This window comes from Podarcis raffonei, chromosome Z, assembly GCF_027172205.1.
Source record: "Podarcis raffonei isolate rPodRaf1 chromosome Z, rPodRaf1.pri, whole genome shotgun sequence".
NCBI classification, from domain to species: Eukaryota; Metazoa; Chordata; class Lepidosauria; order Squamata; family Lacertidae; genus Podarcis; species Podarcis raffonei.
Window position 1 is genome coordinate 5,206,846 of NC_070621.1, and position 13,154 is coordinate 5,219,999.

A 13,154-nucleotide genomic window follows, 5' to 3' on the forward strand; every position below is an offset into this window, starting at 1 on the left:
CCACCACAGAGAAGGCCCATTCTCATGTTGTTGCCCTCTGGACCCCTCACAAAGGGGGCAAAATAAGAAGGGCCTCAGCTGATGCTTGCAGGGTCTGGGCTGATTCATATGGGGAGAGGCAATCTTTGAGGTATTGCAATCCTGAGGCATTCTAGGCTTTATAGGCCCAAACCAGCACTTTGAATCGGGCTCAGAAACTAATTGGCAACCAATGTGGTCGGTCCAGGATTGATGTAATATGCTCAAACCATATTGTCCTGGGGAACAACCTGGTCACTGAGTAGGTATGCGTAAGAGTTTCAGTGAGATTGGGCTGCACTTATGTAGCTTATTTCTTAACTACACCCAAATAGTGCTGTACCCCAAACCTGAACTTTATGCAAAAGGGGGCCATAAGGGCCCATCCAGGCATCCTTTATTATAATATCAGAGTAATTGTGTGGGATCCCACTTTCAGTACCTTTTACACTTTCAAATGTTTCAGTGTAGACATACTGCTTCATTTCCAATAAGTACATGCCGCTTAAATTATTGCTTAAATTCTGTAACTTTACACCACAAATGTTCCAGGGTGGTTCTCTCCCCCCCCCGCTTTTGTTGCAGTATAGCAGAAGACAGGGCCTTCTGGGTGACTGCACCCCAACTTTGAGGCTCTTTCCCTTCAGAGGTGCCGACAAATTCCCTTGTTTTCCCAGGCTTTTGGAATACTTTTTTAGCCTAGCCTGTTCTGTTTATAGTTTAGTTTAGTTTTTATTTTACATCGCGTCTGCTTTTAATCTCTCTCTCTCTCTCTAGATTATTGTTGGGAGTTGCTCAGAGACCTTTGATGAAAAGTGCTTTAAAAATATTACGAATAAAAAAATAATACAATTGAAAACAACCCATGGTTTGTTTGGAGAGGGAGACAAACATTGAGCCCTCATTTGGCTCTAGTACTAAGGCAAACCATGGCTTAACTCCTGTTAGCACAGCATTAGCAAGAGAAAAAGCAGGGGAGTTGCTGTGATTTTCTCACTGTACACTAGCTTGTCTGCTCATTCATTCACTCATTCTAAGCTATAGTTTGGCTTAGTGCTTTGTGCCAACCAGGCCAATATTTGCAAAAACACACACACACAAACTGTTGGGGGAAACTTGGATTTGCTTAACAAAAGCAACAAGACAGCCTCCGCTCACTCTGTTTTAAATTTGGCTGCTGAAGCTTGAAAGAAATCCAGGGCTAGATCTTGTGTGTGGCTGGGGTTCTGTGACCTCAGTTCGGGTTCTGCACCTCATGTAAAAACCCCTCCTCTGTTGCAGTGCAGATGCACAGTTGTGCTTTTATGTGCAAGTTATTGCAGTCAATGGCACATGGGATGGAGGAGTTGACTGGCTCTGCCTATTGGCTTGCAGTTTTGCATCCAACTTCACCCAGCTGTTGCTGGTTAGGCAGCCACTTGTTGGAGGAACTCTAGCACTGGCTTTCCTCCAGCAAGCAGGGGGTTGGATTAGATCTTGGATGGGGGGAGCTCTAACCCATGAGCCTAACTTTCCACAAAACTACATCCGTCTGCCCCATACCTGACATCTTATATGATGTCAGGTGTGGGGAAGGTTGAGGATGCTGCTAGCAAACAAACAGTTGGCAGCTGAAGTTGTCACCTGATCTCATAACAGCACTTGCCCAACAGTCAAAAATAGTCTGTGGCGGGTGTGCCAGTTCTTCCTATGGCCCTTGGGCTGAAAAGAGTTCTGTGCCCTAGCTGACCCCAAGGAGACACTAGCTGTATGGTTCTCTGACCTGGTTGTTGTTGTTGTTGTTGGAGATAGGGCTTCTAGCAAAAAAAAAAAAAAAAGAAAAAAAAAAGAAAAAAAAGAAAAGGACAAGTAGATCCCACTATCTAGAAGCCTTTGCTATCTCTATGGTGAATTGGCTCTTCTCCCATGCTACCTTCACTCAATGAAATAGTTTTGTGCCGAAGAGGTTCCCATCATTCCTCCTTCCCTGACTCACATCGCCTCTGTTCTTGTTTGTTTTTAAACAGCTCTGGAAGATGTCGCTGCAAAGCTGGTTCAGATGGCCCCAAATGCACCCAGTGCCAGGAAGGCTACTCCATGTTCAACGGGACCACCTGTGAACCTTGTCGGTGTAACAACCATTCTGCGAGTTGCGATCGGTTGACAGGTGAAAATCAAGGGGGGGACTCAGGTTTTCTGGTGACCCTGGGTAAGGTTGGTGGGGTTTTGTTGAGGCTGATCAAGAATAACAAGGCGGCATTACAATCCAGTTGTGTATCCTCCAGTATTTCAGAGAGGAAGAGAGGAGCACTCTTGTCTACTTGTAATACCCACATTTTCAGCATGGAAGGGCTGTAGCTAAGGGATAGAGCAGCTGCTTTGCCTGCAGATTATAGGTGCAGAAATATATGTGCCAGTATGAACCATGCCCCCACCATGCCCATCGCTGCTTGCCCTCCCTCTTGCTCCCTTCCTCCCCACCTCTTGCCTCTTCCTCCTCCACTTCCTGAGGCTGCAGACATGGCCTTTCAGAGGTGTTTTGGCATGACCTTTCTATGATTGGCAAAGCACCTTCCAGGTCGTGTCAAAGCACCTCTGGGAGGTTGTGCCTGCAGCCTCAGGAAGCAGTGACAGGAAAGAAAGTGGCAAAGGTGCAGGGGTGAGGGAGCAAGCAGGTGGGCAGGCAAGTGACGGTGGTGAGATGGTGGTAGAGGAAAAAGAGGTGGTGTACCTCCTTTAAAAGGGACGCGGGTGGCGCTGTGGGTTAAACCACAGAGCCCAGGGATTGCCGATCAGAAGGTCAGCGGTTCGAATCCCCGCGATGGGGTGAGCTCCCGTTGCTCTGTCCCTGCTCCTGCCAACCTAGCACTTCGAAAGCACGTCAAAGTGCAAGTAGATAAATAGGTAACACTCTGGCGGGAAGGTAAACGGCGTTTCCGTGTGCTGCTCTGGTTCGCCAGAAGCGGTTTAGTCATGCTGGCCACATGACCCGGAAGCTGTACATCGGCTCCCTCGGCCAATAAAGCGAGATGAGCGCCGCAACCCCAGAGTCATCCCTGACTGGACCTAATGGTCAGGGGTCCCTTTACCTTTACCTCCTTGAAAAAAGCACTGGGAATGTCCTCCATTTGAAACCCTGCAGAGCTGCTGCCACTCAGTTTAGACCTATGGTTCTTAACCTTTTGGGGGGTAACGGACCCCCTTGAGAATGATGAAAGTTATGGATCCCCTTCCCAGAACAATGTACATAAACATATGGGCACACAATTCTGCATACAATTTGCGCCCGGTTCTTGGACCCACTGAAACCCACCCATGGACTCCTGGTATAGACAGCTTGACCTAGATGCACCAATGGTCAATATGAAGCAGTTTCCTTTGTTCCTGTGCTCACTCCAATGATCTCTGGTGATATTCTCCCAGCCTATGAGAACCAGTGTGGTCTTGTGGTTAGAGTGTTGGAGTAATGACCTGGGATGCCAGGGTTCAATTTCACATTAAGCCATGAAACTCACCGGGTGGTGAACTTGGGCCAGACACCATCTCTCGGTCTCACCTGCATCACAGGGTTATTGTGAGGATAAATTGGAAACAGACAGTAAATAAGCTAAACATCTTGAAAGTTTAGGCATGGCAATAATGGTGTTTCAAAGACTGTTCCTCACTCAAAAGCAAAACTAAACCTCAAATGTTATGTAGTGATCTGACCATTATGGGATTAAAGAACCTCTTATTACGCACCTGAGCAAGACTACACCCTTAGACTCTCAATGCATTTCTGTTTCTGTCTAGGATAGTTGAGTACTAAACAGTCTGTTTTCTTAGTCTGCAATAAAGTGAGCCTGATTTCTAGCTAAAGCCTGCTTATATCAATGCAAACAGGTAAAGGAAATATATTTTTTAAAGTACCTTTTCAAAAAATATAAAATCTTAAAACCAGCAACACTCATGGCTGAACATCAAAACAATTTCACCCAACACTATGTTTTGGGATAGACTGCCTTACATAGCTGTCACCGTTTCCCTTTTTTAAAGGGAAATTCCCTTATTCCGAATAGGATTCTTCGCAAGAAAAGGGGAAAGCTGACAGCTATGGTGCCTTATGGCACCATCTGATTTCTTTTGTATGTATGCTCAGTGCTAATATAAATCAAGAACTTTAGAGATGTGGGTTGTCTGCCCTCTTGTGGCAGCTGTTGAGACACCATCGAGGCACTTTTCGTTATTAGAAATAAGTGACAGTCAAAGGCTCAAAGCGGACATGTCTGCCTTCCTGCATGCTAGTCTGAAACCCCACACCGATGCAAAGCTTCCCTGTGTTGACAAGGATTTTTGGGGAGGAAAGCAGAACTTGGGTGCCCCTTGTCATAAAGCTGTTTCCCAGTGGGAGGAACATCCTTACACAACAGAAAGCCCATAAGGGTATTATGGTCTGAAATACAATAGTAGATGGGACATAGTAAAGCACAATTTTCAGTGGAGAACGGCTGTAGCTCAATGGCAGAACATCTGCTTTGCCTGCAGAAGGTCTGTGGTTCAATCCCTGGCATTTCCAAGCAAGGCCAGGAAATAAAACTGTCTTGAGACCCTGGAGAGCCATGTGCAGATAGTATCGATCTGGGATGGGGAACCCCAGGCCCAGGGGCCGTATGTGATCTTCCAGGCCTCTCTGGACTCCCCCAGTCCATACCCCCTCCCACCAGGTCACACTGTTCACTGGCCCTGCTTTGCCTCCTTGAGGGCTCTGGTCTGCCTCTGAAGTGCCCTTGAATTCTGACTACGCCTCTTGCTTATCAGGGTGGAGAGGGCTGTGTGAGTGTGCATGTGGAAGCTACCCTATGGTACAAAGGCAATATTTATATGCGTCTCTCCACTTACTACTGGCCTGCTCTCCACCCCGAAGGCTGCCCAGAAGGGAATGTGCATTTCATTACCTGACCTGGAGATGCAGGAGATTGAACCTGGTACCTTTTGCTTGCAAGCCATGAGTTCCACCATTGAGCTGCGACTCTGGTTCAATACAAGGTATCTCCAGCATCTGCTCCAATAGTGATTTAAATTCTCTGGGTACTGCCAACAGTAAATAGAGCCAGAGCCAATGGAGACAGCTCTACATTTGTCTTCTTTCCTGGTGAGTTCTACAGGAGACAACACTGAGACTAAGGAGGAGATAAAGCCCCCGGGCAGGGATACCCCCTGAGCTGTTAGTGGGACAGTTCCCTATTGGTCCTAATGGACCAGCCTCCATTGCTTTCAGCCATCAAGATAGTTGAAGGCCACTCTCAAGTCTCTCTGCTTATTTTCCTTTTCACTGGGCTAAGCATACCCAGCTCTCAACTGTTCCTCATTAAACCTGGGGTTGCATCCAAGCCAGTTATACTTGAAGCAGAGCTACTGAAATTAATGAACCTACACGAGCGGTGTCCATGAATTGCAATGTATTTATGCTCAGTAGGACTAATATTGGCTACTACCCCTGGTTTCCAGACCCCTTGCCATCCTGGTCACCTTGCTCTAGACCAGGCTTCCTCGGCCCTCCAGATGTTTTAAGACTACAATTCCCATCATCCCTGACCACTGGCCCTGCTAGCTAGGGATCATGGGAGTTGTAGGCCAAAAACATCTGGAGGGCCGAGGTTGAGGAAGCCTGCTCTAGACGCAATCCACATTCTGTAGTCCACACAGCCCAAAGCTAGGGCTGGGTGACGGGGTCATAGAACTGGCTACCTGCCTTTCTTCAAGATACCTTTTGTACTCTTCTATCTGCTGGACCTTGAATCTTCCCCCACTAAAAGCCCCAACACAACTCCACCAAAAGCCTCACATGGTCTTGGCAACAGTGCTGGTGAGCAACTGGCTAAATATTCATGATTTGGTCCACTGTTTCTTATGTACCCAAAATGTCACCACCTGTGTACAAGACGGGGAAGTAGCAGTAGGCTTAGGGGAAATCTATGGTTTGGAGCAGCACAAAATCCTGGATGGGGGGAACCTACATGGGAGAACATCCCTCCCCAAAATCCCAGCCCAATGAAAGCTGAGAATTCTGTCTTTTCAGGGATGTGGAATGGAATAGGGTATCCAGAACAAGAGTGTGCCTTGCTGCAACGTTTTGTTGCAGGTCCTACTTGTATTTTTGTGGTTCCCAGCAAGGTACTGTGTCATTTTGAGTTCCCGCCCACTGCTTCGGACAGCTGTTGTCTTTGTCTTTATTTCTGCATTTATCTTGTTTTCTAGGCACTTGCTTGGACTGTCAAGGGAACACAGAAGGCGCTTCCTGCGAGAAATGCAAGGGGCAGTTTTACCGAAGTGGTTCGCGACACCATGAGTGTCTTCTTTGTCCTTGCTCCCCTGTAGTGTCCTCTGGCAGCTGTCATATAAGTAAGATGGTTTTCTAAAATTGTGGAATTTCACTATGGTACATCAACATAAGGACACCAGATGATCCCTGCTGGATCAGGCCAGTGGACCAACTAGTCCAAAATCCTGTCTCCACAGTGGTGAACCAGATGTCTGTGGGAACCTTGAAAGTACGACAGCTTGTGTTTCCCAGCAACAGATATTCAGATACATGCTACCAGTGGTGTAGCATGGGTGGCAGGCGCCTGGGGCCACACAGAAGGGGGCTGGGAGGGAGGGAAACAGATGGAGTATGCATGCACATTCAACTGCCTAGCAGCTCCTGACTCACCTAGGAGACTGCAGCCGCAGAGGTAAGAAAGGAAGAGTCATTCCTTTTTCTGGAGAGGTCACTTCCTAGTTTGCATGGGGAAGCGCACAGTTCTATTAAGGCAGCATCAGGTGTTGAAATTTTGGACCCCGAAACAACTTTGCACCCGGGGAAACTGCCCTTGTGTCCCCCTGCTACGCCACTGCATTCTACTGCCAGCAGTGGAGGCAGAACATAGCCATTGTGGCTAATAGCCATTGGCAGCATGGAACTGTTAATTCACAGGTGGACTGCTCTTGAGGCTGGAGGCTCTGTGGAACTACCCAGGGAGAAAGTGTCAGCCCTGCATGCATTTTGTCAAGGCACTTTCGAAAGCCGGTTCTTCCAGCCCCCTTCAGAACTAGCTATTGTTCAGAGGCAATGGTGAAACCAGGAGAATTCTGCTAGGGTTCACTAACATGTCATAGGAATGTAAATGCATCTCACCTTGCTAGGTGTAGATGTGACCTGGGCAGTTAAAACAGTTATGGGATTGCAGAGCTGCAAAATGCATTGATGACATGGGGCATGCTAGAGGTAGACGTATCATTCCCACATTTACAAAACACCTTTCCACCAAGGATCTCAAGGTGACATGCATGCTTCTCTTTCCATCGTGCCCTCATTTTGCCCTCACAACAGCCCTGTGAGGTATGTTAGGCCGAGGGACAGTAACTGGTCCAAGGTGAGCACACAGGGCCAAGTGGGGATTTGAAGTCCCTGGTCCTAGTCCAGTCCCTGGCCATTTGACTTCTTCTAACTTCTGGATAATGCGAAGAAGATCAGCTGTGGATTGAAAGCTGGCTTAAGCAATCCATCAAGAGAAAACAGGAAATGGAAGCAGGTGACAGCTACAGTGTGGTTGCAACTTGGTGCTTACCAAAGGGATCAATTCCTCATGCTGAAGAAGAGAAGCAAGCTTTGGAGGTTTGTATGATGAGGTGCTGTGGCAGACATCTGAGTAAGAAAGGCTGAGGCTGGCTTACTATGTCTGCAGTTCCCACTTTTGGTTGCACTGTTTCCTGAACAGCTGCCTTGATGGGTACCTGTGGCTCCCTCCTCTGAGTACAGTAACTGGCTCAGCTGCTCGGAGAGTAAAGATCTGGAGCCAAGCTTCAGAGTCCCCCAGTTCCAAAGCTTTACACTACCAGTTGCTGGGAATCACAAGAGTTGCACTCAAGGTCTGATTGTTGGCTTCTTGTGTATGTTTGGTCACTGAAAACAGGATATTGGATTAGTTCCAAAGTGTTGACTTTGCCACACTAAATGGCCGAGTTCTTGCAGATACAGTTATGTTAGGAGGCCCACTGAAATAAAAGTGGAGCCCTCCTCAAAACCAAGGTAAAAATAATCCTCAACCACCACCACCACCACAACAAAAACTGAATTGGTGGGTTGAATGCATAAGAAGACAAAACAGGACTAGGCTTGTGTTCTTAGGGTGGCCATGTGGCAAGTTCCACCAGTGGAAATAACTCGTGTTCTTTCCCCTCCAGAGCCCGGTCACCGCACGCCCACCTGTGACCAGTGCCGCCCTGGCTACAGCGGTGCTCACTGCAACCAGTGTGACATTGGCTACTACAGCTCTGACAGCCTCTGTATCAAATGCCAGTGCAATGGGAATGTCGACCCAGCGCGGTCACCCAGAGTCTGCAGGCTGGACACAGGGGAATGCCTTGGCTGCCTTTACCACACGGCAGGATTTCACTGTGAAAAGTGCCAGGAGGGTTACGCCAAACGTTCGGAAGGCGCGAATTGCACCAGGAAAGGTAAAACTTGTTTTTTTCCACTTGACGTTAGCTTAAAGACCCTCTCCTATTCTCAGGGCTTTTGGCTGCAACTAGCAGTGGAGGAAGAAGTCAGTTTTGTGTGTGCAGCAATTAGAAACTCCTTAATTTGCACTTCTTGAACCAATACATGAACAAAAGCAACTATCTTTCAAAATTTGCACTTATCTGAATGTTGTATTTCAGTTCTCCAAACAGTATGTGTAAAGATGCACATTTTAGGGTGGAATGCACCTACGTATGTAGGAGTGAAAGTAATATACAGAAATGCATTATGTTAGGGAAGATGGCTTGAAAAAAATGCATGTAGCATTCAAAAATATATAAAATATGAGTTTCTTAGGAGAGATTCACATTAAAATGCTGACAAATATTCATGGTGGTTTTCGGGGGGGGGGTGGAGCAGGATCTCAGGAGAACTGAGTTCCCTTACCTTTTAAAAATATTAGATAGATAGATAGATAGATAGATAGATAGATAGATAGATGATAGATAGATAGATGATAGATAGATAGATAGATGATAGATAGATAGCCTGGGAGTGCTGGAATGGATATATACCCAATACAACTCCCACCATTCCTAGCTAACAAGTGGTCAGGGATGATGGGAGTTGTAGGCCCAAAACATCTGGAGTGCTGAGTTTGCCTATGCCTGGTCTATGATCTTTGAGGAATCTTGGAGAACAGGTGAGGTCCCTACAGACTGGAGGAAGGTGAATGTTGTCCCCATCTTCAGAAAGGGGGAAAAGGAAGACTCAGGTAACTACCAACTAGTGAGCTTGGCTTCAATACCAGGGAAGGTCCTGGAACAGATAATTCAACAGTCGGTCTGTGAGCACTTAGAAAAGGATGCTGTGATTATGAAGACCCAGCATGGGTTTCTCAAAAATAAGTCATGTCAGATGAACCTCCTATCTTTTTTTATTTATTTTTTTTTGCTGGAATTACAAGCTTGATGGATCAGAGGAATGCTGCGGACATAGTATATTTTGACTTCAGTAAGGCTTTAGACAAAGTTCCCCATGATATTCTCATGAGGAGTTCCCCATGATATTCTCATGAGGGAGCTGGTAAAATGTGGGTTGGACGAGGTAACTGTTAGGTGTACTTGTAGCTGGTTGACTGAACCCAGAGTACTTATTAATGGTTCCTTGTCATCCTGGAAAAACGTAACAGAAGAGGTTCCGCAGGGTTCTGTCCTGGGCCCATTGTTGTTTAACGTCTTTATAAATTATTTGAATGAAGAAATTGAGGGGCTGCTCCTCAAATTTGCAGATAACACCAAACTGGGAAGGGTAGCTAATGCCACAGAAGACAGAATCAGAATTCAAAATGACCGTAACAGATTGGAGAACTGGGCGCAAGCTAACAAAATGTATTTCAATAGGGACAAATGTAAGGTTCTGCACTTAGGCAGGAAGAACCAGATGCACCAATATAGGATGGGGGACATCTGGCTTACTAGCAGTACATGGGAAAGGATCTAGGGGTCTTTGTGGAACACAAGCTTAACGTACGTCAACAGTGTGATGCCCCAGCAAAAAAGAGCTAATGCTATTCTAGGCTGCATCAACAGAAGTATATTGTCCAGAAGGGAAGTAATAGTCCCACTCTATTCTGCCTTGATCAGACCACACCTAGAATACTGTGTCCCGTTCTGGGCACCACAGTTTAAGAAAGATATTGACAAACTGGAACATGTGCAGAGGAGGGCAACCAAGATGATCAAGGGTTTGGAAACCAAGCCTTATGAGGAACAGTTGATGGAATTGGGTATGTTTAGCCTGGTAAAGAGGAGATATGATACCATCTTTAAATACTTGAAGGCCTATCACATGGTAGATAGAGCAAGCTTGTTTTCTGCAGCTCAGAATGGCAGGTCCCAAACCAATTCTTTCAACTTTCAAGAAAGGAGACTAAACATCAGGAAGAACTTTTTGATGGTAGGAGCAGTCCAACAGTGGAATGGTTTCCTTCAGAAAGTGGTGGGCTCTCCTTCCTTGGAGGTTTCTAAGAAGAGGTTGGATGGCCATCTGCCATGGATGCTTTAGCTGAGGTTCCTTCTTTGCAGGGGTTGGACTAGATGACCTTTGGGGTACCTTCCAACTCTATGATTCTATGTTCTTACATTTAGCCACTGCCCGGGGTTGGAGCGTAGGGTGGCAGCACTGTGACTGGGCCCACAATAAACTAACTAACTAGCTTTGTGGTGAGTTCACCTACCTTTCCCCCCAGAAAAAATACAGTGATGATATTCTTACAAACAAACAATCAAACACATCAGAGATGTGAACTGAATTTAAGAGCTAAAATTTAAAGCTGGTGTGGATACCCTTGGAAATCCATGCCTTATGTAGATTAGAAGGCTATTTTGAAGTTTGTAGGTTTCCATTGTCACTTGATCTCTTGAGGTTTATTTAATTTCAGAATCTATCTCATTAGCAAAACATGAAAGTGATGTACCAAAAAATTATGACAAATCTCAGAAACACACACTTTTAAAAAGGATTATTATTAAATGTCAACTTGTATGCTGCTTTTCAAAACCAATATTCTTCCCAAAGTAGCTCTAAATTGAAAGGTTATAAATTGGGTGGCAGGTGTGGGAGGGATATATTTTACTAGAATTTGTGATAGTGAAATAAGTTTTGATAAGGTTTGATAAGTTTTATTAAATTAAAAGATGGGAAACCATCCTGTATTTGTTTTGTCCTTTCTGAATTGGTAAGTATTTATTAATTACTGGGAAATGGCCTGGGAAATGCTGTTGACCTCCTGTGATGTGGGTTAATGGATGTGTTTGATGCTTAATAATAAGAATAAGAATACACTCACTTTGCCATATTTGCCTTTTTTTTAAAAAAATCTCTAGAATATGTTCCTGGTCCCGAAGGCAGAGGGTTGACTCCTCCAACTATAAACATCAGTGTATCAACATCATACTCAGCCACCAACAGCACGTTACCCCAGCCTCCAATGGTACAGACAGTTTCCCCCATCAGTTCCTCTGACAATAGTACTTCTACTTTAGCTGATGTATCATGGACCCAGTTCAATATCATCATCCTTACTGTCATTATTATCCTCGTGGTTCTGCTGATGGGATTTGTGGGTGCTGTCTACACGTACCGCGAATATCAGAACAGGAAGCTGAATGCCCCCTTTTGGACCATTGAGCTCAAGGAGGACAACATCAGTTTCAGCAGCTACCATGATAGCATCCCCAATGCTGATGTCTCAGGCCTGTTGGAGGACGATGGTAATGAGGTGGCACCCAATGGCCAGCTGGCGTTGGCTACTCCCATGCATAACTACAAGGCTTAACGAAACCAGGGTTGAGAGTTTACTTCGAAATCTTGTAAGTGGAGCAAACCAGTGCAGTGCCTGTTGAGAGGGACACCAGTCAATGACACCAGCGTTTCGGGCAAGAGGACTAGATAACTTTCCCAGCATTGGCCGTGACCAGGCTTTGGGGTCTGCGCACACACACACACACACACACACAGTGTTGGACACTGGAGATAATAAAGGAGTTTCAGGTAAATTTACAGATTGTATTCAATTCATTGTTTCCCATCAAAATCCATCCTTGCCACTATGGATATAAACTTGTATTTTAAAAAATGGAGTTGCTTTGAAATATATTTTTGTATGAAATGATGAAGGCATATACCAAGACATCATCTCATCGCCAATCAAAAGCTATGTTGAAACACTGGACGCCTGATTTTAAAACTCTTGTTTTGAAATGTAGCCATTGTCGTATAAATTATGGGAAATGGCTTTTATGGTTTGGAGAGCCGGGGGGCTGGGGGTGGATTCCCAGAACTTTGTTTTGTGCTCTTAAAAGAGTTTTGCTTCTTCTTCTTCTTCTTCTTCTTCTTCTTCTTTTAAAAAAAGAAAAGTCACTGGTGAAAAGATGCGCTGATAGAAACCAAGAGCTCTGAAAGTTGGCATTTATGCTTTGACCTTAGGAGTACGGAAAATAAATGGGTGAGAGTGTTGTACTTTTTCTGCAACCTTCCTTTGAACGTGATGATGATGCTATTTAAAATGCAAGAATCTGTTTATTTTCTTAGCTTTGTTGAACTCTGATTCTCCCAAGGGATGCTAGTGAGGACGTTGCACGGGCATTGTTCCCCGAGTCTCCAATCTGGTGTGGAAATGGCCTGTATGCAGAATGTAACAAAGCTTCCTCTGCAATGTATTTGTAAACTATTTGTACAAAAATGACATATTTTATCACGTAGATTTTATCTGTACAGCCACTCACAGCATTGTAAAAACAAAAACAAACAAACACAGAACTCAAAGCAACAACAAATAAGCAAGTATTGTATTAAAGTGCTGTAAATTTCAATGGCAATATTGTTGGAGCTGGGCCTCCGGCAAAGGTTTGTTGCTAACATTTTCCTCTTCTGATAATATGACTAACTTTCTGATCTTAAATTGATCGTTCCTCCCTCTCTTTTTTGTTTTTTTGTTTGAACGTCTACAGCAGGGGTGAGGAGGGACCTCTGGCTTGGGCGCCAAATGTGACCCTCCAGGCCTCTTTGTCTGACCTTCAAGGCTCTCCTCAGGCAGGGCCGCCCTGCCCTTGAGTCAGACTGAGGCAGCTGCCTTGGGTGGTAGAATCCTGTGGGGGAACTGCACAACCCC

The 13,154-nt window shown here is 45.4% G+C and overlaps 1 protein-coding gene across 1 annotated transcript in view; it reads left to right on the forward strand.

Annotated features, from left to right (window-relative positions):
* MEGF9 (multiple EGF like domains 9) overlaps positions 1-12,370 on the forward strand; it is a 79,989-nt gene extending 67,619 nt beyond the window's left edge. The window contains exons 3-6 of the mRNA XM_053374099.1: positions 2,025-2,164; positions 6,235-6,378; positions 8,203-8,475; positions 11,368-12,370. Of these exons, the coding sequence (XP_053230074.1) occupies positions 2,025-2,164; positions 6,235-6,378; positions 8,203-8,475; positions 11,368-11,819 (1,009 nt within the window). The 3' untranslated portion in view covers positions 11,820-12,370. The remainder of the gene's footprint in view (positions 1-2,024; positions 2,165-6,234; positions 6,379-8,202; positions 8,476-11,367) is intronic.
* Positions 12,371-13,154: the final 784 nt, after the last annotated feature.